The 24740-nt window shown below is 42.7% G+C and overlaps 1 protein-coding gene across 2 annotated transcripts in view; it reads right to left on the bottom strand.

Annotated features, from left to right (window-relative positions):
• CCDC30 (coiled-coil domain containing 30) overlaps nucleotides 1–24740 on the bottom strand; it is a 94469-nt gene that overhangs the window by 66792 nt on the left and 2937 nt on the right. For both annotated transcript variants that reach the window (XM_089659388.1, XM_089659389.1), the window contains exons 2-4: nucleotides 8222–8404; nucleotides 7559–7679; nucleotides 2254–2438 (exon numbers count right to left, since the gene is read on the bottom strand). In XM_089659388.1, the coding sequence (XP_089515514.1) occupies nucleotides 2254–2438; nucleotides 7559–7679; nucleotides 8222–8404 (489 nt within the window). The remainder of the gene's footprint in view (nucleotides 1–2253; nucleotides 2439–7558; nucleotides 7680–8221; nucleotides 8405–24740) is intronic.

The following is a 24740-nucleotide window of genomic DNA, read 5'->3' as shown; positions in this document are numbered from 1 at the left end:
AAATCTGCTTCCGAAAGTATGATGAAGTCTCAACTGTATGTGTTAAGCATATTGTCAATTTTCTGATTTCTAGTTGGGTCTTGGTGCTGGCACCTCCATAGATTAAGACAGAAACCACATTCCAGAGACCTCAATAGTGATGCAATAATATGCAGATGTGACCTTTGTTACAACATAAGGGCTCATGTACACTGCAGCTGCTAAACTGACGTTTAGGAGCTGTTCATTGTTTTTTTCAGCAGCCCCTGAACTCACCCGAATGGTTTCCTATGTGTTCATGTACACATCTTCGTTTACAGGCAGTTGAGTTTACAGTAATTTTTTTTTAACGCAACAAATTTGCGTTCAGACGTCGATTTTATCAGTGTTTCAAATGCAAAATGCTTGTAAACCCCGCTAAACGCGTCTAAACGGGGCAAATTGCGTTCATAAGCGTTTGCAATTTTTTTTAACTCTTCCCTACTCAGATGGACAAAACACTTAACACAGGATGTTCCTACCAAGCTTGTCACACATTGACCAATTCACACCTCAGACCTCTCCCACCCTTGGAAACAAAAGATATGTTAATGACCATTCACACCTCCTCATGAAGACCCCCTGCCAGGTGACCTTAATGGCTCTCTCCACCAGACACCTTTCCCACCCTTGGAAACAAAAGAAATGTTAATGAGCAACTCCCACTTAATTATCTCAACACATACTGCTGTCTCTGCTGCTACTCTCTTTATTCCTCTGAAAAACAGTCTGAAATAGGTAATAATTTACTACTTTTCAGTGCATCCTGGGCATTTGGGAGGTACTCCTGTGCTTATCTTTAAAAAATGCTTCTAAATGTAAACGCGCATAAACGCGTTATGCAAACGTGGCTAAACAGACGTTTTTTTAACCTACGTTTTCCAGCAGTCAGTTTCCATCATTCAGAAGTGTCCCGTGTACATGGGGCCTAAGAAACCACTATTGTAAGGTCAGTTTATTTAAAATTCACTGACTTGGCAAGTATTAAAATCACAAAGACATCAAGGTCACTAACATTTCCAAAAGAAGTTTACCAATGAGCAACAGAGGGGCAAAGATGGGAACTCCTTTGCAAACAAATTAGGAACAAATTAAAAACACACAGAAAGGCAAATGGAACATTAGTTCTACACAAAGTATATATAATATTCTGTTTCTATACAATATATTGTGTATACCAAGTATGATTGTAATGCATAGAATAATAGGCTAAACCAGGGGTAGGCAACCTGCGGCTCTCTAGCTGTTGTGGAACTACATTTCCCATGAGGCATTGCAACATTAGAAAACTGATAGTTACAGCTATGACTTGCAGAGGCATGATGGAACTTGTAGTCCTGCAACAGCTGGAGAGCCGCAGGTTGCCTACCCCTGGGCTAAACTATGGTAGTACTGTCCCAAAAAAAAAAAAAAGGGTGGGGGGGGGGGGGAGGGGTGGGATAAAACTAAGAGTAAGGAAAAGAAAGGATGTGGGACTGGGGGAAGGAAATGAAAGACAGTCTGAGTGACGGTTGCATCTCCCCTAGATCAGGTCCTGAGTAAACCTGATGCACTTAAGTAAACAAACCAGACCCTAGTGCTTAGAGCTGGAACGCAAGCTGTCAAAGCTGTTCTGCGGCTTCCAGATACCTTTGTTTTGGGGCTCCATTTTTCCTTTTACCTTGGCTTGACAAAGGGGCAGAGTCCCAAAACATGTAACCACACCCCCGGTGCAATGTGACTTAATCACAAGCCTCCCAGAGTGGAGCCGACTGAAGGCATCCGGAAGCCACAGAGCCACCTTGACAGCTTGCGTTTCAGCTCTAATGAACAATAGTGGCCTTCCTCCACCTAGCCACTTCCCGGCCAAACTCTGCTTCAACCAGCCGCTTCCCTGCCGACCTCTGCAGTGTCACAGATGACCCTATCCGATTGCTGATTGCATCCAACATCTAGGGAGTGCATTACTTTAATTTTGATTTTTAATTCAATTCAATTTTAATTCAATAAATAACTTACAAAATGGTGGCATGCTCTCTAGTTTGTTTCAAACTTGATGTACACACTCATACTTTGTAAACAATCTTTTAGTTCTCTCATGGTCAACTGTAGCACTTAAGGAACTTCAAGAGCGGATTCTCTCATGATCAGCTGCAGCCATTGAGGAACTCAATACGTCAGATGATGGTAAGACATCATTAATAGGTAGGGTAGCCTATAGCTTTTGGTGAGACACAGAATTCCCAGCAACTATACCTGTCGCTTCTCACTGCTGAGATTCTCTGAACGGGAGTCCAACCTTAGCTCCAGGGCCTCCAGCTTTTCTAACAGTGTGGCTCTTTCCACCAGCAGATAGGCCACCTGCTCACTAGGGCTGCTCTGGGCGATCTCACTCAAGCCTTCTTGCTCCAACATCTCTTCAACTTCCTTCAACTGCGATTCTGAAATTATGCCACAACAATAAGACACTCATTAGATCTGACAACTAAATTTCAGTTCATTCAGAGATGTGCTACATTTTAATTAATGCATAGCAGCTCCGGAGAAATTACATGACCTCATCATTCCCATTTAATTTAGTCATCTTTCTGCTGCTGAATAACAGCTGACAGTGTGCAGTGAAAAACTTTCTAAAGTTTTCTTGAGTGAAAAGCAGACATAATAAAATTCTCCTGAGAGAATAAAAAAACATATGGGGCAGAAAAAGGGCCCATCCACCCAAAACTGATACTTCAGCATTTGGTAGATGCTGTAGAGTTGAACCACCTGTCAATTCATTTGAAGATCCAGTGGTGGGATCCCCATGCTTGAACTCCTGGGTCTCCTAATGCAGCCATTGTGAGGGGGTCCCCACTCTCCCTTGTTGAGATTTTATATTCATTTTATATTTTGGATACTCTAACAGGAGGAATTGAACATAAAAAAGGTGATCCAGTCTCCAGGAAGAAAAATTAAACTTGATTGGTTAGAATAACAGACCCCCTACCCCCTGTCTTTGAACAATTTCCTTTCATTAAAGTATTACTAAACCTGCAACAGTAAAATTAGTCTGTATATGCAGTAAACCATGCTTGTTATACTCACTGTGGAACCTAAGGGGTTAATCCTGCGCATTGTGTAAAAAGGATGTTTGATCCTGTCTTCTCTGATCCTCCCCTTCTACTATCCCCAAACCATCTGCTGATAAAACAGAGCCTTGGGGGCAAGCTGTACATGCTCAGTTTGGTGTGTACTACTAGAGTTTTTTCCTTCTTGGTAAAGTGCATGTGATCAACACAGGGCCAATCAGCACTGTCAAAACAGAGGGTCAGGGTTCCTGCAGCCTCATAGGACAGTCAGGGGAGAATGAAAAATCCTCCTAAAAGCTTTAACTTGTGCTCTGCTTGACACTGACAGAGGTCACAAGACTGCTATATACTACTGATGATAAAAGGTATCTAGCAGTTTATATTTACTAAAATAATAAATACTAAAAAATAAATTTTCATGTTGTGTGTACTGTGGGAGATCAGATATAGTGAATGCAGGGTCCGGGGTTTAGGAACACTTTAATTTTAAATTAATGAACATACAAGCAATACATAACTTTACATATATTTAGTGGGGAAAATTATTATTTGATCCCCTGCAGATTTTATAAGCTTGCCCACTTACAAAGAAATGACAGAACTATAATTTTTATCATAGGTGTATTTTAAATGATAAAGACAGAATATCAACCAAAAATCCAGAAAAGAAACACGTGATACAAATGTTATAAATTGAGATGCAGTTCAGTGAGTAAAATAAGTATTTAATCCCCAAGGAAACAATGACTTAGTACTTAGTGGAGAAACCCTTATTGGCAAGCCTAGAGGTAAGTTGTTTCTTGTAGCTGATTATCAGGTTAGCACATATCTCTGAGAGGATCTATAAAGAATAGTGGACCAAAATACTTCCTAAATCCTTAAGGTTTATTGGCTGTTGCTTGGCAACTCGAAGGTTTCAGCTCCCTCCATAAATTTTCTACATGTTTAAGTTCTTTAGACTGGCTAGGCCACTCCATGACCTTAATGTGCTTCTTCTTGAGCCACTCGTTTGTTGCCTTCGCAATATGTTTTGGGTCATTGCCATGCTGGAAGACCCATCAACGGCCCATCTTCAGTGTTCTGACTGAGGGAAGAAGGTTCTCATCCAAGATTTCACAATACATTGCCCTGTCCACTACCCACTCAATGCGGCAAAGTCCGCTTGTACCTTTAGCAGAAAAAAGCCTGAAAGCATAATATTTCCACCTCCGTGCTTGACTGTAGGGATGGTGCTCTTAGGGTCATAGTCAACATTTTTCTTTCTCCAAACACGGTGAGTCGTGTTAATGCCAAAGAGTTCAATTTTAGTCTCATCTGACCACAGCACGTTCTCCTAATCCTTCTCTGAATCATGTAGATGTTCAATAGCAAACTTCAGATGGGCCTGTACATGTGAATTCTTGAGGAGGGGGACCTTGCGGGTGCTGCAAGATTTCAATCCATGGCGACGTATTGTGTTACCAATGGTTTGTTTGATGACTGTGGTCTCAACTGCCTTGAGATCATTCACAAGCTCTTCCCATGTAGTTTTGCCCTGATCCCTCACCTTTTCTCATGATCATCCTTACCCCATGAGGCGAAATCTTGCATGGAGCTCCAGATCGAGGGCGATTGATGGTTATTTTGTATTTCTTCCGTTTACGAATAAATCACTCCAACAGTTGTCTCTTTCTCACTAAGCCTCTTGCTTAGTCTTATAGCCCAATCCAGCCTTGTGCAGGTCTACAATCTTGTCCCTGATGTCCTTTGACAGCACTTTGGTCATTTGCCCATGGTGGTGAGGTTTGAATGGAAGAAAGAAATTTTGTGGACAGGTACCTTTCTACACATAGCAAGTTGTCGTTTTGAGCGCCTTCTTAAATTGAAAGGACCAATCTGTGTACCACAAGAGCACATGGCCAGTTTGTGGGAGACAGAATTATTGTTGGTTGGTAGGGGATCAAATACAGTTGCAAGAAAAAGTATGTGAACCCCTTGGGATTATGTGGAGTTTTGCATGAATTGGGCATAAAATGTGCTCTGAACATCATCTAAGTCACAACAATAGAAGAACACAGTGTCAGGGATCTCCTCGATCCCCGCCGCGATGGTCCCGGCGCAGGCGCAGTGCACCGCCCTGTGCAGGGACACGGGCACTAGGTCCGGGCCGGCCGCGGCGTTCGAGTTCGCGCATGCGCAGTAGAAGCCGCGGCCGCCCGCTGGGCACCAATGGCAGCGCAGGGCGGGATATTTAAATGGCCCTGAGCTGTCATTCAGTGCCTTCTGGTCTTCCCTGCATCCTGTGAACCTGTGAACCTGTACCTTGTAAGTTTTGACCCGGATTGTACCTGACCTTGCTGCTTTCTCCTATTCTGACCCTTGCTTTGCCTGACCTCTCTCCTGAATGCCCCTGATTGGATTTGACCTGCTGTTGCTGACCTGGCGTGTGACCCGACCATTCTATGCCCGCTGCCTTGTACCTTGCCGTCCTCTCTGTTACCGACCCGGCCCGTCTCTGACCTTGCTCATCCATCCATTCATCCCTTGCAGTGGGGTCTTCTGACCTCCACACATCAGACTCTTCCCCGTGGGAGCCCTTGGCGCATACCACTACCACTGACGGACGCACCCAGTAGCCACGACCTGGTCTCGGGGGGCTCCAAGTCCATCCCCACCATCTGGGGCCCTGGTGAACAAGCACCCTGGGACTTAGATTCCGTGCGCTGGGGACGCCTATTCAGTGGAGTGCTAGTGGTACCGCCAGGTGGTCCCTTACACACAGTCTGCTGAACAAAATACTACACAAACATTAGATGTTGCCATGGTTTAATTGCACATAACATGTAAACATTCACAGTGCAGGGAGGAAAAAGTATGTGAGGCCCTAGTTTAATGACTTCTCCCAGAGCTAATTGGAGCCAGGAGTGAGCCAACCTTGACTCCAATCAGTGTGATGATATTGGATGTGTTGCTGACAGCTGTCCTGCCCTTAAAAAACACACACCTGTTTTGGGTTTACTGGTTTCAAGAAGCACTGTCTGATGTGAACCATGCCTCGCAGAAAAGAGCTCTCAGAAGACCTACGATCAAGAATTGTTGACTTGCATGAAGCTGGAAAGGGTTACAAAAGTATCTCCAAAATCCTTGATGTTCAGGTGTCCACAGTAAGACAGACTGTCTACAAATGGAGAAAGTTTAGCACTGTTGCTACTCTCCCTAGGCGTGGCCGTCCTGTAAAAATGACTGCAAGAGCACAGAGCAGAATGCTACATGAGGTAAAGAAGAATCCCAGAGTGTCAGCTAAAGACCTACAGAAATCTCTGGCACGTGCTAACATTTTTGTTGACACATCTACAATAAGGAAAACATTAAACAAGAATGGAGTACATGGGAGGACACCACGGAGGAAGCCATTGCTGTCCAAAAAGAATATTGCAGCACGTTTGAAGTTTGCAAAAGAGCACCTGGATGTTCCACAGCACTACTGGCAAAATATACTGTGGACAGATGAAACCAAGATTGAGTTGTTTGGGAAGAACACACAACACTATTTGTGGAGAAAAAAAGGCACAGCACACCAACATCAAAACCTCATCCCCACTGTAAAACATGGGAGCATCATGGTTTGGGGCTGCTTTGCTGCCTCAGGGCCTGGACGGATTGTTGTCATTGATGGGAAAATGAATTCCAGAGTTTATCAAAACATTTTGCAGGAAAACGTACGACCATCTGTCCGCCAACCGAAGCTGCGCAGAGGATGGGTGATGCAACAGGACAATGACCCAAAGCATACAAGTAATTCAACAAAACAATGTCTGCAACAGCACAGAATATGCCTTCTGGAGTGGCCCAGTCAGAGTCCTGACCTCAACCCGATTGAAATGCTGTGGCATGACCTTAAGAGAGCGATTCACACCAGACATCCCAAGAATATTGCTACACTGAAACAGTTTTGTGAAGAGGAGTGGTCTAAAATTACTCCAGATCGTTGTGCAGGTCTGATCTGCAACTACAGGAAACGTTTGGTTGAGGTTATTGCTGCCAAAGGAGGGTCAACCAGTTATTAAGTCCAAAGGTTCACATACTTTTTCCTCCCTGAACTGTGAATGTTTACATGTTATGTGCAATTAAACCATGGCAACATCTAATGTTTGTGTAGTATTATGTTCAGCAGACTGTGTTCTTCTATTGTTGTGACTTAGATGATGTTCAGAGCACATTTTATGCCCAATTCATGCAAAACTCCACGTAATCCCAAGGGGTTCACATACTTTTTCTTGCAACTGTACCTATTTTACTCACTGAACTGCAACTCAAATTTATATTATTTTTATCATGTGTTTTTTTTTCTGGATTTTTGGTTGATATTCTGTACCTATCATTTCAAATACACCCATGATAAAAATTTTAGACCCTTCATTTCTTTGTAAGTGGGAAAACGTACAAAATCTGCAGGTGATCAAATAATTATTGTCCCCACTGTATATATACACACATACATACAGAGAACACACCTTGCTGGAACTGCACCTTCTCAAGTTCAATCCGTAGCTGTACGTTTTCCTTCTCAAAGTCTGTGGTGAGGGCCTCCCTCTCCTCGGTGAGGCTACGGATATGGGCCACATAGTTCTCCACCTTATACAGAATGAATAAGAACATGACACACGTATTTTAGTACCATGTCAGGTATACCAGCCTTTAGTACGTATAGATCTCATAGACAAAAAGTCTATACATATACAACTACCCAGGAATCAAAACATTTGGGTGGTATACCCAACTTCACTAGCTCTATGGAGATATAGGGTATCCAGAAAAAAAAAACTCCCACAGATGTCAGCGACTGACAGGGAGATCCTGGACACCACATTGCTGCAGTGGAGGGAAGTATAGTTCTGCTTTAATGCAGTGTTTTCCTATGCTCGTCAGCTCCATGTAGTGGACAAAGCAGTATTTTTTCTGAAATATCACAATCTGTTAGAGGGAGCTGACAATCCTGGGACACCACTGCATTAAGGAAAACATGGTCAGAGCTGGGAGAATGCTTGACACATTTATCCAATTTTTTTTTTTTTTTTTTTACATGTCAGAAAAAATAAGGGGGGCGGGGGGTGTTGCTTTCCTAATACCTTCACACCCCTTAAGCCTGGGGTTATACTGTATATCGGTACACGCACCTCTTTCATTTCTTCTGCCTGTTGCTGTTTCAGCTCCTCCAAACTGTTATTTGCATCCAGTAAATTTATTTCTGCTACTTGGTAAAGGTTCCACAAGAAGGCCAAATATTCTTCTGTGGAGTTTCCAGGACTTAGACCTTTTTCCTCTAACTTATTGACAATGTCCTCCACCTCATAGTGCACCTAATAGAACAGACATACATAATCATCAGAAAGAAACATCCAGTGGTCACTTCCAGCCTAAAATGCTGAACAGCAAATATATATGCAATGTTAAATATTTAATTTGGCAGGTATAGGTGCTTTCCATACACATTTTGGAAATTTATGAGCAGAGATTTATGTCATAACAATTTGATTAGAATTACTAATAATTCAAAACTAGGCAAAAAGTATTCCCATTTGGAATTAAAAAAAGCGGAATATTATATCCCCCTGGTAGGGGATTCACTTAAGTGTACACCCCATTTTTTGTACCTTTTGATCCCTCATTTGGGGATATGGGGGTTTGAGGATTTGTGTATTTGTGTTTTCACTCATACAGGAACATTCCTGGTATTTCACGTTTCACCTTGTATATTTTCACCATTGGATCCTGAATGGATTATATCACTACAGTTTTGCCATTTATTATTTATGTGCATGTTGTTTACATTTATTTTCTATGTATATAATTAATATGTGTTAATGGATTAGCGCTACACCATTTTTATTTTATTTTGTATAGGATTGGGTGTGAGCAGCTTTGGGTGAGGGATCATCCACTGAAGCGCAGGAGGATTTATTATTATTATAGACAGAACTATCCGTCAGAGCTCTGAAATGTATTTCCTGGAATAATATTAATAAAATTATAATCATATTAAAGTGGAACTCTAGCTTTCTTTCTCCTGGCTCTTCCCCTTCCCTCACCAACAACCCAGTGTGTGTATAGATGTGACGCAGATCTTTGCTGGGTTCTAAAGACTTGGCAATGCCTTTTGACACATCTGTGCATGCGCCAGACACCTAAAGATGCAGCACCACAAAGGAGGGTTGGGGGAAAAATTTCACAGGACTTAAACTGGTTCTAAAGTTAAAACAAAATTTTTGCCTTAGTGTGTTCCCCGCATTACAGTAAAAAAAATTATTAAAAAAATGATGTTTTACCACTTGCTGTGCTCCCCCCTAAACACTTACCTGTACCAATCCAACTCTGTGCCTCTCTCTTCTGAATCTCTCTTCTCCCCTCTTCCTGCTCTCTTACTGAAAGCGGCAGGAGTTGGGAGTTGTGGAGCCAAGACGTGCTGTGTGTGTCTATGAAAGCACACAGCCCTGCTCAGAAGAACACCCAACACCGGTTCCCACCATAGCACATAGCTTGCTATGGGGGAAAAGGCAGAAGAGGAGGAGAGGAGAGCTGGTGGGGGAACACAGGAGAAGATAAGGAGAAGGGGTCACTCTTTACAATACTATTGCACAGAGCAGGTACTGTAAGTATAAACACACACATATATATACATACATATATAATTTTTAAAAGTTCCTCTTCAACCACTTTTCTTACCAAGGCAATTTTTAAATTTTTCAAGAACACAATAAAATCTGCATTTGTTCTAGACAAATTACTGAAAACCCCCAAACAATGCTATGTTTCTAAAAGCAATGTCCCTGTAGAATAAAATGGTGGACGTTGCAATGTTTTGCACATCTGTTTATCAAACACATATTTCCCAGAGAACATACACAAATTAATTTGAATGCATTTTTTTTGTAAAACATAAAAAGAGATTGCATCAAGTAGAAAGCAAACATGTGAAGCCTTAAAATTGTGAAACCACAAAATGGTGAAAAGGACTACGATACCCAAAACTGTCCAGAGGCAAAGCTTTAAAAACCTTTACTAGTTTGCACTTTAGAGTTAACCATTATTTATGGCTCTAGAATGATGGCTTTCATTCTGCCATTTTTGGAAATACCTTACATATGTGGCGTAGTTGTTTACATACAGTTGTGTTCAAAATAATAGCAGTGTGTTGAAAAAAGTGAATAAAGCTCAAAATCCTTCTAATAGCTTTTATTTCCATACACACAAATGCATTGGGATTCCTAAACATTCTATTCCAAATCAAAACATGAAGAAAAATATATCAAATTTGTGTTGTTCCTCTAAAAAAAATTGAAGAAAAGTGAATATTAGACTGTTCAAAAAAATACAGTGTTTGTATTCTTCTTTACAAACTCAAACATTCACTATATAAACTGAGAAATGTTTGAAGATTTTGCTTTCCTTTCAATCACTTCATGAATATTTAGTTGTATAAGCACTGTTTCTGAGAACTGCTGTACATCTGTGTTGCATGGAGTCACCCAACTTCTGGCACCTGTGAACAGGTATTCCAGCCCAGGATGATTGGACTACATTCCACAGTTCTTCTCTATTTCTTGGTTTTGCCTCAGAAACTGCATTTTTGATGTCACCCCACAAGTTTTCTATTGGATTAAGATCCGAGGATTGGGCTGGCCACTCCATAATGTCAATCTTGTTGGTCTGGAACCAAAATGTTGCACGTTTACCGGTGTGTTTGGGGTCGTTGTCTTGTTGGAACACCCATTTCAAGGGCATTTCCTCTTCAGCATAAGGCAGCATGACCTCTTCAAGTATTCTGATGTATTCAAACTGATCCATGATCCCTGGTATGCGATAAATAGGCCCAACACATAGGCAGTAGTATGAGAAACATCCCCATATCATGATGCTTGCACAACCATGCTTCACTGTCTTCACAGTGTACTGTGGCTTGAATTCAGTGTTTGGGGGTCATCTGACAAACTGTCTCCGGCCACTAGACCCAAAAAGAACAATCTTACTTTCATCAGTCCACAAAATGTTGCGCCATTTCTCTTTAGGCCAGTCAATGTGCTCTTTGGCAAATTGTAACCTCTTCAGCACATGTCATTTTTCTACAGTGGGACTTTGCGGGGGCTTCTTGCAGATAGCTTGGCTTCACATAGGCGTCTTCTAATTGTAACAGTACTCACAGGTAACTTTACACCTTCTTTGATCTTCCTGGAGCTGATTGTTGGCTGAGTCCTTGCCATTTTGGCTATTCTTCTATCCATTCGAATGGTAGTTTTTCGCTTTCTTCCACGTCTTTCAGGTTTTGGTTAGTCTTTCAGCTCTGAGGAAGAGGTTGTGGCCTCGAAACGCGTTACCAGTTGGTCATCCAAGATTCCATCGTATGGACTCAGGTGCTGCTTGGATACATTATCTTGTTCGGTGTGATATGCCTGTGTTCATTGTGAGTATAATACTTACCTTGATTTTTTTCAATAAATATTTTAAACGATAATGCACTAGGTCGGTGCGCCCTTTTTATTTTTCTATTTTGCATTCAGTGAAGTTGGACCACCCCGGTCTGTTGAGGGCAGCAAGCAGTGCATGTTTCTGGTAGTGTGGAGGCATGCTGGTCGCCTCCCAAAAATTTCTATTGTTCAGTGAGACAGCCAGTCTTGGTGAATGTATTGGGATCCAGAAGTGGGCAAGCAAGCTTCAACATTTTCAAGAAGTATCAGAGCTTTTCCCCCAATTAGAAAGGCATTGGTTTTGGGCAGAGTGTGAAAGTAGAAAGCCATTTAGGAATGTGTAGGCATCTCCAGGTAGAACTACTGTATATACACATCAGCTTTTTTAAAAAAATATTTATTTTTTTAATGGCAGATTCTTTTTACAGTGGTAGTAAATTAGTTTTTTCACTTGTACCTATAGGTAAGCCTATAATAAGGTTTACCTGTAGGTACTGTAAAAATCTCCTCGAAGTGTACCGTTTAGGCGATATTTACTTGTAAAAGACACCGGCACATGCGCTCTGAAGGAAGGGCATGCCCGTGCCATTCCTTCAGAGCTGTGTGCCATAAACAGTGTCGTCGTGGCTCAGCCATTTAAGCCGCTGGAGCCCACAAACCCAGAAGGACCAGGTGAAGATAGTGTGACTTTCAGACACTTCAGAGACACTTCAGAATTCATTGACCAGCAGTTGATCTCCTTGTGACTTCAGATGGTCCAGTGATTTTTCATTCCACTAGACTTGTATAGGAATGCAAAAGCTGTTTGAAGCAAACAAAACCAGCTGACAAAGTTGCAACTGAACTTTCAGTTTAAATCAGTTAAATACATTTCATGTGTATGAAAATAAATGCCAAGGAGTGTAGTAGACATTCTTAAGATGCCATCCAACAAATGTTGGTACTTTCAACAGATTCATATACCTGACGGACACAGGTACAAAAATATGTTGCTTGGAGGCATGGTGGGAGGCGTGCTGAAGACCATGTTTTCATATCCGATCCGCACAGCACCCTTGCCCTAGTAACCAATGATGCATCCCAATGACGTCAACCAATAAAGCATCCTTGGCCCCATTCATTTGGCAGCCAGGAGATTCCCTACCTGCTGAATGTAAACAAAGGGGCATAGATGCTGGCCAACGCTAATGACCAAATATAGTCAATGCCATATTTGGTTAATAGCATCAGCTAGAATCCCTAGCCAATTTGTTAACATTCAGCCACTGAACAGGGAATCTCCTGACCGGAAGCTGAAAGGGGCCAAGATACTCTGAGCGGAAAGCTATCATATTCATGATGGCATCCCCACACAGACATGCCCTGCTCTTCTACTACATAGCGGCCCCACTCTGAGCACTGGCATGGTCCTGCACACCAAGTGTTTGTCTGAATTACGGAATCCATAACAATGAGGTGTGGTACTGCAACCCCTATATTCTTTATGCGGTATAGCAAAGTTCCACCTGTGTCAAGACTGCAGCTAGACAGGCCATCAAACATATATATCCAAATAATGAAGGGTCAGCACCCTAGAATAAAATGCAAATAAAGAGTTCTTTATGACATACCCATTGGGATACAAAGAAATCCTATACACAAAAGATGCATAGGATCCCTTATCATCCCAATGGGTATGTGGTAAAGAACTCTTTATTTGCATTTTATTCCAGAGTGCCGACCTTTCAATATTTGTCCCAATTACCTCCAGCTTTGTTATCTATGAACCTGTAGCGATTCAATTACAATTTGTCACAGTAATAGCCGCACATGGTTGAAGTGATGCAAACAAGACCTACCTGAATCTGTGGCATGTGTCAAAACTCTTAATTCGTGAAAGTCTTGCGACAGTTTTGTTAAGTACATGACATTTTAAAGAAAGCATACCACCAGAAAAATGTTGAAAATACTTTACTGGATTGTCCCAAGGTGTTTAGAATCTTGTGTTCCTTAGAGAGAAGCCAAAAGCCAAGTACAAAAGGCTGTTGTAGAGAAGGACCCTTGCTCTTTGTGGAAGCAGTGGTCTCTCTGAAAAGATCCAACACATTTGGAACTAGTGCTCTCCAATCAGCCGGGAGTATGAGCTTTGCTGATTGGAGAGTTCTAGGTCTGACTCTGCAGGGGGCGTGTCCTGGGGTGGTGGATACCTTTTCTCAGTAGTTAGGCTACATTCACTAGTACTTTCTGTGTTTGTTTTACTTACGCCTATCAATCAGGGAAGTATAAACAAACGTAACACTTTCCAGTTCACTTTCTCCTGCATTTATATGCGTTTGGAGGATCTAACCTGCCCCCAGATGACAAATTTCTATTTTCTCCAAGCACAGGTAACCTAGATGCACCTGAACACAGGTGAATGTGCAGTATGGATGATACATACAAGATCATTCCATGCATTTATGTGAATGAGGCCATATGAGAAAGACTAATTCATTGCATTGAGCCACTGACGCTCTCTCAAGTATTCCATTCCGCTCATGTACCAGCTTCGCCCCCATCCAGTGTGGTCATTTTAGTGCATGTACAGATGTACCGGAGGGCTCAGCCTGGCCTTCAGGTCCTGGTATAGCCCTTCAGCACATCTTAGCGTGAGCAAAGAAAAGCCGGCACTCCAGTGTATCCTCTGCAAACTTGTATTTATTGGTGGGTAACAGATGGCAGCCACAAATGTCAACGCGTTTCAGCCAAACTGGCCTTTTCATGATGGAGTCAAAATGCATTGACATTTGTGGCAGTCACCCATTACCCGCCAATAAACAGAGTATACACTGGAGTGGCAGCTTTTCTTTAGTTATATGGATTGTGTAGATGACACTGGGATGTAACAGCAATGACTTTCATGTATTTGGACATCTGTACATGCGCAGATGATTTTCCAAGCATGAACAAAGATGGCAAAGTCTCCAGAATTCCTATATAGGCGTCTTTGTGCATGCACATAAATCCCTGCACGTGTCCAGATGGACAGGGAAACCCGCAAAAGTACCTTGCTTGGGACTTGAAGCCCTGCAAGACATGTGCAGGTGGGGGAGGAATGCGATTATCACTTAGGTGATCAAAAATAAACACCAGTTAAAAAAAAACTGCAAGAGGGAGGAAGAGGCACATGACATACATAAAGTTTTACTTTAATAGAATTAGAAAGTGTGGAAAAGCAAGCATATGAAAATGTCAATTAAAAAAAACACCTTTCAAGTGGGACTACCCCTGACCAGCAAGGAATAAGTGCCCCTTTAGGGTAGGGGGCTGTGAAAAACATACCTGATCCCGTTTCCTGGACAGCCGGCATTCTCATTTGCTTCCCCATGCTCCATCAGTCGTCCCCCCCCAACCAATACAAAGCTATAGGCTCTCTGTTGGATATGATAATATCAGAGGACCTGCAACCACTGCAGCATTGGAGAGAAGAGGCTGTTGGAACCAGTCTAACAGCACGAAGGAAGCCTTGGAGAGTGGAGCATCAGATAAATAAAACTGCTTTTTGCACCCCCCCCAAAGACCTATGCAAAATTTTTCCCTTGCGGTGTGGGGACAGCCCCACTGCAAGGGAAGGGTTTAACTTTCCCCAGAGTTGAGCTTTAAAGATTTTGGCTGATCTGATGAAGGTTTCTTCTGGCAATAATATAGTTAGGGGCTGAATACGCAGCCCATCACTCAGCACAGGGGCCTGTATACCTTTAGATTAACCCCACCATCAAATCTTCCTCTAATAACAAGTCCGGTGTTCTGGAATATGGTCTATTCTGAAACTCAGTTGAGAACTGGAAATAGAACAGAAGAAGAGACGTCATATGATTATATCTTGGCTGAGTTTCCATTCCTCTGTTACTTTCCCTGGATGAAGACTGCATTTCTATAATAGGAAGCAAAGCAGGAAGGAAGCAATTCTTCTTAAAGCGGAACTTTACTTAAAGTGAAGTCCCGCTGGTTTTCTCCCTCCACCAGCCAGAGTTACAGGCATTTTTGGGGAAGGGGGGAGAGTACTGATTTTTAGTGGTACCCACACCCACAATCCTCGCCTTGGTGAGGATGAACTCCCCTGCCCTGCCTGTCCGAAGTCCAAGCTTAGGCATCTGCAGTGGGGAGCCAGCAGTGGTTGCTCAGAAAGCCATAGCCGGCACCTGTATCCAAGATGGTGGAGCCAGTTCTTAGTGAACTAAGAAGGAAACGTGTGTAGGAGCTATATTATTTAGAGCCCTGCTGTGATCCAGTTACCAGTCCATCATGTCCAGAGAGGGAAGCTCCTGTAAGCAGGCATCTGTACCCACCTATCCCTTAAAAGGGACCTCTGGCCAGCTGGATCATTCTACACCTCCGAGGGCTCATAACCTTACCACCCTGAGGGAGTTCCAGTCCGGACCTATACCTGTGAAGGAGACCCGTGTTGTTTTACATATTGCGTAATTGAATTACGCTTCTGGTGAGTGCGTAATTCTTAACTTACCACTGGGAGCACCACCACGGGATTGAATTATTATACCACGTTATCTTTACTATATAGACTGTCACTAAGATATGCTGTTATTATTAGGGACAATACTTATACTCTATTTTTTTTATTGATCAGCGCTGCACTTTTCTATTATATGTTTATGACGAGGTTTTATTTGGTTTCCTTGAGTGTCCAGCTGCTTATCTTAGAGCACTCACTTTTATTGCTATTTTATTCTATACCCCTTGAAATGTTCCACATTTTGTCATGTTACAACCAAAAACGTAATTATTGGGATTTTATGTGATAGACCAAAAGTGGCAGATAATTGTGAAGTGGAAGGAAAATGATAATTGTTTTTCAAATTTTTTTTACAAATATATCTGGCAAGTGTGGCCCCCCTGAGTCAATACTTTGTGGAACCACCTTTCGCTGCAATTACAGCTGCAAGTCTTTTTTGGGATGTCTCTACCAGCTTTGCACATCTAGAAAGTGAAATTTTTGCCCATTCTTCTTTGCAAAATAGCTCAAGCTCTGCCAGATTGGATGGAGAGCGTCTGTGAACAGTAATTTTCAAGTCTTGCCACAGAGTCTCAATTGGATTTAGGTCTGGACTTTGAGTGGGCCATTCTAACACATGAATATGCTTTCATCTAAACCATTCCATTGTAGCTCTGGCTGTATGTTTGTTTAGGGTCATTGTACTGCTGGAAGGTGAACCTCTGCCCCAGTCTCAGGTCTTTTGCAGGCTAACAGGTTTTCTTCTAAGATTGCTCTGTATTTGGCTCCATCCATCTTCCAATCAATTCTGAGCAGCTTCCCTGTCCCTGCTGAAGAAAACCCCCACAGCATGAGGCTGCCACCACCATGCTCCACTGTGGGGATGGTGTGTTCAGGGTGATGTGCAGTGTTTGTTCTCCGCCACACATAGCATTTTGATTTTAGGCCAAAAAGTTAAATTTGGGTCTCCTTTGACCACAGCACCTTCTTCCTTCTTGCAAACCATTTATAGAGCTGTTAAAAAAAGCTCCTAAAAGAATTACTTGGGTAGCATTCATTATTTTAATAATAAAAGGGCATTATTCACCGACACAAAATGCTGACAGCAAAAGTGAAAGAACACATCCTCTGGACACCCTTTAGACATGCAAATTCCAGGAAGGAGCTGGACCCAGGATGGTGTCTCCAAACTTTCTAAAGAAGGGGGCCGTTTACTGTCCTTCCGATGTTAGGGTGGTGGGGGGATTGTGACCAGTGGGATTAAACAATGGCATTAGGGGGAGAAATAATTGGTGTCAGTGGGAGGAATAGTGCCCCAGTGTTGGTATCAGTGGCTGGAATTATGCCCCATTGTTGGTGTCGGTGGCAGAAATATTGCCTTAAGGGCCAGATAAAAGCAAGCAAAGGGACGCAGTTTGGAGACCACTGGTGTAGACTTTAGCTATGCAGTGTGCCCATCAGTTGCTTGATTACATTCTCAGACCTGCATCTGGAACAATAATCAAGCAACTAATCATCACAGCACAACTAAAATCTGCACCTCCCAGTGCCAACATGCTTGTCTAAAGGTTTGCCAGCACTGTGTTTTTTCACTTAGGATCATCACTTACTCTCTGCTCTAAATCTAAATGTGTGCATCTTAATGTGTGACTACAAAAAAGAGGTATTGAGAGAGCAGAATATAATGCAGATACAGATATAAAGCAGATGGGGATCTCTGGACTGATTCTAAGGTATTTACTGGGGCTAAAATGTACAGAGATTGTTTAACCTCCCTAGCGGTCTGATTATGTCCATATTTCAGTGCTCAAAGCGGTAAATGTTTTTGCATGGAAATATGTTTTTTTTTATTGTAGGCCTGTAATTTTTAGGAATAACTCACTGAAATCTGTCCGAACAAGAGTCTAGTAAACATCCCAGGTGTGATAAAACTTGAAACACAAAATCATAAATTATAATTTAATAAATAATCATGAAAAATAATAATAAATTTAATTCAATAATATAATCAAACCAAAAACACTGAAAATTGAAATATAGCGCCAAGTTCGCACATCACTGAGCAAAGTCGCAGAATCGTTTTCAGTGTCTGATGACGAATTTCCCCCACAAATCATTATCACTCAATTCTGCAAGTGGTTCTGATTTACTATCGCTGTTCTCTAGCCGGTCTAAAACCGCTTTTGACCTAAAGGGACGCTTTTTGGACGCCATGGACATGTCTCAGTTTCCAGGCGGAAAGAACAGTAAAAATGCAGGCAGGGCACAGGACAAAGCACTCGGGACAAAATGTATGTGAAATGGTCTGATACAGTAATGTTTTACCTGGTGATTTTAGTGAATGTCACTTTTTGTCATTTTCAAATTTCCCGCCAGTTCCATCCCTGTATGTCCCGACGCTCGCAGGGGACGGAACCCAGATGACAGATGCCGTCATCCGCCGGATTACATTGCTGGGGACACTGCAGGAGGGACATCGCGGGAGCGCAGGACAAGGTAAGTGATCGAGGGATCCAGGAGCAGCGCCGCATGGTAAGCATGGTAAGGAGTGTAGCTCGGGGTTACCGCTTGTGGTACTGAAACTTTACCCCGAGCTACACTCGGGAATACGGCCAGGGAGGTTAAGAAACAGGATGAAACTATTGAGATTTGAAACTTGACCCGTATATGTAATTTCTATACTTTGATTAAGCTTTAATAGAGTGGATAGAACCATTTTCCCCCTACAATCTAAAGTCCCCACCACACTCATACACACACTAGGGCCAAGTTTTTGGAAGAATTCAAGTGACCTACAAGTATATTTTTGGAATGTGAGAAAACATGCACAAATTCTACAGACAGTGTCCAACGCTGAAAGAAACCACCGTCACCAACTTAAAATATATTTCAGGTTAAAGCACAGAACAATCTGTATTTTAAATTCTTACTTGCAGTGCTTTTCCTTTCATTAAATGCGGTCAGTCACTTGCAATGGATCTCTGAAACTAGAGAACTTGACTCCTCAAAGAAGAGTCAATTGCCTAAAACCCCCCTCCCTCCTTGCACCTCTTTTCTTTTTAGAGTGTCTTCGGTGGCCCATCGCCTCCATCTATCTCTTCACTTTCCTACATCACCTTTTATGTAGCTCCCTTTTAGGAGCTAAGGGAATCCTTTAGAGCAGCCTATCTCAACCAGGGTGTCCAGGCACCCTGGGGCGCCTTGAGGTTTCTTCAGGGGTGCCTTGGCAAAAGCTCTAAAAATTTCCCAAAACTTGTCTACAAACCAGCGGGTGGAACAAGCCTGCCTTTTAGTTACACAAAATCACAGGTTTTCATTGAGCACCATTACGACCTTTGAGCCACCTGACAGCCAATGACATCAGTTGATAAGGAGGATATCAGCTGCCTGCACAGCATCCTAGTTTGACCCTCCCCTCTCCATCAGTGCTGGGGTCACATTAGCTCAGTGATGGAGAAAAACTGGAGGGAGAAGAGAAACATTGGAGTACTAGTCAGTACCAGTGTGCAAAAGTGTACTTGCTTTGGAAGAATAAGTCACCTCTAATGTTGGGTGTCCTACATGTGTGGATGTTGCGGTGTTATGTAAAACTATTAGAATAGTTTTTCACAGTTTAGAAAGGGGTGCCAGTCAGGGTGCCATTTCGGGTGCCATTGTCTAGCCCAGCCTCTTAGCCATTGTCATCAGTTGATAAGGACGTCGGGTGCCTGCACATCATCTTTTTTTGGCCCTCCCCTGACCCTCTCTGTCAGCATTGGGGTCACATTAGCAGAGTGAGGGAGAGAAAATGGGAGAGACACACTGGAATAATAGTCAGTACCAGTGTACAAAGGTGTATTTGCTTTGGAAGAATAAATCACCTCTAATGTTGGGTGTACTGGATGAGTGTAGAATAGTTTTTCACATTTTAGATTGGATGACTTGAGATTGTTCAGAATTTTAAAGGGTGTCTTGACTGAAAAAAAGGTTGAGAAACACTGGTCTAGCCTGTGGGGGTCTGAGCGTCCCTCCATGGATATGCCTCCCTAGACCATCACTGCCCGACCACTAAAATGGTCATGCTGAACAATGTTACAGGCAGCGTAATGTTCTCCACAGCTTCTCCAGACCCTTTCATGTCTGTCACATGTGCTCAGGGTGAACCTGCTGTCATCTGTGAGAAGCACAGGACGTCAGTGGTGGACCTGCCAATTCTGTTGTTCAATGGTAAATGCCAATCGAGCTCTGGTTCCAGACAGTGAGCACAGGGCCCACTAGAGGACGTCGGATCTTCAGACCACCCTCATGAAGTCTACTTCTGATTGTTTGGTCAGAGACATTCACAACAGTGGCCTGCTGGAGGTAATTTTTTTTCAGGCTCTAGCAATGCATATCCTGTTCCTCCTTGCACAAAGGAGCAGATACCAGTCCTGCTGATGGGTTAAGGACCTTCCACGGCCCTGTCAAACTCTCCTAGAGTAACTGCCGGTCTCTTGGAATCTTCTCCATGCTCTTGAGACTGTGCTGGGAGATATAGCAAACCTTCTGGCAATGGCACGTATTGCTGTGCCATCCTGGAGGAGTTAGACTGCCTGTGCAACCTCTGTAGGGTCCAGGTATCACCTCATGCTACCAGTAGTGACACTGACCCTAGCCAAATGCAAAATTAGTGACAAACAGTCAGAAAAGATGAGTAGGGTAAAAAAAAAAAAAAAAAAATGTAAGTGGCGTCCACCTGTAAAACCATTCCTGTTTTGGGGGTCGTCTCATTGTTGCCCATCTAGTGCACCTGTTAATTTCAATAACACCAAAGCAGCTGATACTGATTAACAACCCCCTCTGCTACTTAACTGACCAGATCAATATCCCAGGAGTTTAGTTGATTTGATGCTATACTCTGATTAGAAAGTGTTCCTTTAATTTTTTTGAGCAGTGTATAATCAGAGCTGAACGTGTACTTTGCTAACACAATCAATAACTACTGTTGTATCTTCTAATTTTTTTGATCATAGAAGGAACTCCACTCAGCTTGAGTTGTCTGCCCACCAACAAGCGGTAAACACAAACACTGGAGAGGTGCTTAGATACAGGGAGTCAAAAAGCTTCAATTTGGTGTTTTATCTATTATAATGGAGGGACATAAGAATATTATGGGAACTAGAACAGCAACACATTTCTACAAAGCTAATGTTTCAGAAACAAAACTTATTTTATTTATTTCTTATTCAAAATGTATAAATGATTTCCTGTTGTGATTCAGTGGAAGGGTGAGGTCATGTCTGGATGGGTGGGTGATGACAGATCTTTCAGTGAGCAGGAAGATTGGGAATGACATCAGTTTAAGACTAAGCAATAGTTCACAGGCATGTGTAGTCTCTATTGTACCACAAATACCCTATGAGGTTAAAAAAATTATATTCAAATGTGAAGGGGAGGGGGGTAAGGAAGTTTATATTTAGGATGAAAGTCAAACAGCTTTAAACACTTTTCCTGACATACATCCACCAGTGCCTTTCAGTTTCAAAAGTTGCACAAGCATATGCACGATATTGCCAAAAGTATTGGGTCACTCCTCCAAATCATTAGATTCAGGTGTTCCAACCACCTCCATGGCCACAGGTGTATAAAATCAAGCACCTAGGCATGCAGACTGCTTCTTCAAAATTTTGTGAAAGAATGGGTCACTCTCAGGAGCTCAGTAAATTCAAGCGTGGTACCGTGATAGGTGGTCACCTGTGCAATAAGTCCAATCGTGACATTTCCTTGCTACTAAATATTCCACGGTCAGCTGTTAGTGGTATTATAACAAAGTGGAAGCAACTGGGAACAACAGCAACTCAGCCACAAAGTGGTAGGCCACGTAAAAATGACAGAGTGGGGTCAGTGCATGCTGAAGCACATAGTGTGCAGAATTTGCCAACTGTCTGCAGAGTCAACAGTTAAAGACCTCCAAACTTTGTGTGGAAATCAGATTAGCACAACAGTGCGAACGGGAATGGGTTTCCATGGCCGAGCAGCTGCATCCAAGCCTTACATCACCAAGTGCAATGCAAAGTCGGATGCAGTGGTGTAAAGCACACCGCCACTGGACTCTAGAGCAGGGGAGAAGTGTTTTATGGAGTGACGAATCACGCTACTCTGTCTGGCAATCCGATGAATGCATCTGGGTTTGGCGGTTGTCAGGAGAATGGTGCTTGCCTGACTGCATTTTGCCAAGTGTACAGTTTGGTGGAGGGGGGATTATGGTGTGGGGTTGTTTTTCAGGTGTTGGGTTGGCCCTTTAGTTCCAGTGAAGGGAACTCTTAAGGCATTAGCATACCAAGACATTTTGGACAATTTCATGCTCCCAACTTTGTGGGAACAGTTTGGGGATGGCCCCTCCCTGTTCCAACATGACTGCCCACCAGTGCACAAAGCAAGGTCCATAAAGACATGGATGAGCAAAGTTTGGGGTGGAGGAATTTGACTGGCCTGCACAGAGTCCTGACCTCAACCCAATAGAACACTTTTGGGATGAATTAGAGCGGAGACTATGAACCAGCCCTTCTCATCCAACATCAGTGCCTGACCTCACAAGTGCACTTCTGGAAGAATGGTCAAACCTTCCCATAGACACACTCCTCAGCCTTGTGGACAGCCTTCCCAGAAGAGTTGAAGCTGTTATAGCTGCAAAGGGCGGGCCAACTCAATATTGAACCCTACGGACTAAGACTGGGATGCCATTAAAGTTCATGTGTGTGTAAAGGCAGGCCGACCAATACTTTTGGCAATATAGTGTGTTTCAAGTCTATATGAACTATCACTTGCAAACTGCTAAGCAATGGGCAGCCCCTTAATGTGCAGTGTCTACAGTGCACACCTTTAGAAGTGCAAATTAAGCAACTGAATGACTGAAATTAATTTTCAACATCAGCCAGGAAATGAAGTATGTAATCAGAGTAGAAACTTCCATACTTATGAATCTTCTCTAATTAACAATCAGCAACATTAAACAGACCTTAGGGAACATAGCTGAAATGTTTAAAGAAATCAGAGAGTCTTGAGAAACGCCTGCTAAAACCAATGCATTGGAGGTCAATGAGAAAATGCCTCTTACATTGGTAGCAAGTAGCAAGAATACCCACTTATGACTACTTCCACACTGAAAAAGCATATGCTGCTTTTTTGCTGCATTTGCAGTGTGTTTTTTTTACAGGACACAAAAAACCACACCAAACACACAACACAGGTGCATTTGATGTGTTTTCTGTTCATTTTAATGGGAAGGTTAGTTTTGGGCAAGTTTTTTTTTTTTATTCGCACCAAACCTGCACTACAAATGTAGCAAGATTTAAAAAAAAAAAAAAAGACAAAAAGCAAGCTAAGGGCCCATTGACATTATGAGCAGTTATCTACATTATTCTGCATGGCTGAAAGATTACTGGTGCCTGCCATGCTGCAGGAACTATTACAGCATCATCAAATGGGGGGTTTAATAGCCACAGCTCAAGGAACCCCTGGCAACCACTGGAGGAAGCCCGGTTGAGAACAGCTGCTCTAGACTCAAAAAGGTTAGTCCTCCAAACTCAACTCTAAAATTTGTTCAGGCCACAATGGAGTTCTGATAACCAAGAACAGTAGAATTTTGGGTATGATATGAATTGCTTCCCTTTACATGAATAAAGCAATGTGATGAGGCCCATTGTCAGGGGCCTGCATCTTTAAGCCGGCATTAGTATTTCCATGGACTATTAAAGGCAATTAGTGCAAAGGCAGCAGCAGATGCCTGATATTTTAGAACCAATGTTTCTCATATCTAGGAATCACAATATTTCAGATCATCTTATGGTGAGAAGGGACTGGTTTGAAATATTGTGCTAGAAAGGATTACTTATTGTGGTCAAAGTTCTGGGGCTATACTGCATCTTGGTACCTTTATGATCCCGCTGCACATCCTATATTGAAGATTTCTTGACAGCAGATTTCACTCTGACCCTTCCCTCCATGTTATAGGAAAACACAGTACCCTTTGTGGTGGTACTTGTTCCTCGGCTTGGTGAGGAAGACATACTCTCAGCCCACTCTTTCAGCCTCCTGGGGTACACATCCCAGCAGACTACAGGACCTGTCCCCCCCCCCCCCCCCCCGCGCAGTCCGTTGTCTCATTCGTGCACAGTAAGGGGCTGACTGAGTAATCAGGAAGTGACAGCCAGCTCCTGAATGCAAGATGGCAGCGAGAAAGTTCAGAAGCCCTGCAAAGAATCAGGCTTTGTGGAAAGTGCTGGTCTTCATGGGCTGTTAAGTATGTGTCTTTCAAAAGTTAGCAGCTACAGTACTTGTAACTTCTGAAGTAGTTTTCCACTTTAACTCTGCACTTCAGGTAATCCATGACCTGTTATTAAGAAGTCAGGCAGTTTGATGACACTAGGAACATTTCACCAGTGATGTCCATGAGAGATACAAGAGGCTGGTTATTGATTGAGTTTGGCAATAGATTCACAATACTAAACTAGAAGTATAGATCAGCATCTCTGAACCTTTTCAACACAGTGGAACCCTTGAATTAATTTTCTGGTCTCAGGGAATCCCTGCTAAAAATTACTGTCTACAACTCATGACTGGTTAGGGTGAGGAGCAGTGACAAGAATGTTCCTTACAACTGTGGCCATTGGGAAGAATCACCCCTTACAGATAGCTAAAAATGATCAATGGTGTCAGTGTGAACGTATCTGAGAGGCAGCTATTGCTCAAGGAACCCCTAGCAAACTCTGGAGGAACCTTAGGGTTTCATGATCTCTGGTTGAA

The sequence above is a fragment of the Staurois parvus genome, unplaced genomic scaffold (genome assembly GCF_062004578.1).
Source record: "Staurois parvus isolate SC_StPar_1 unplaced genomic scaffold, SC_StPar_1.0 ptg001151l, whole genome shotgun sequence".
In the NCBI taxonomy this organism is placed as follows: Eukaryota; Metazoa; Chordata; class Amphibia; order Anura; family Ranidae; genus Staurois; species Staurois parvus.
The sequence above is the reverse complement of the archived record's forward strand: the minus strand, read 5'-3'. Positions and strand labels throughout refer to the sequence as shown.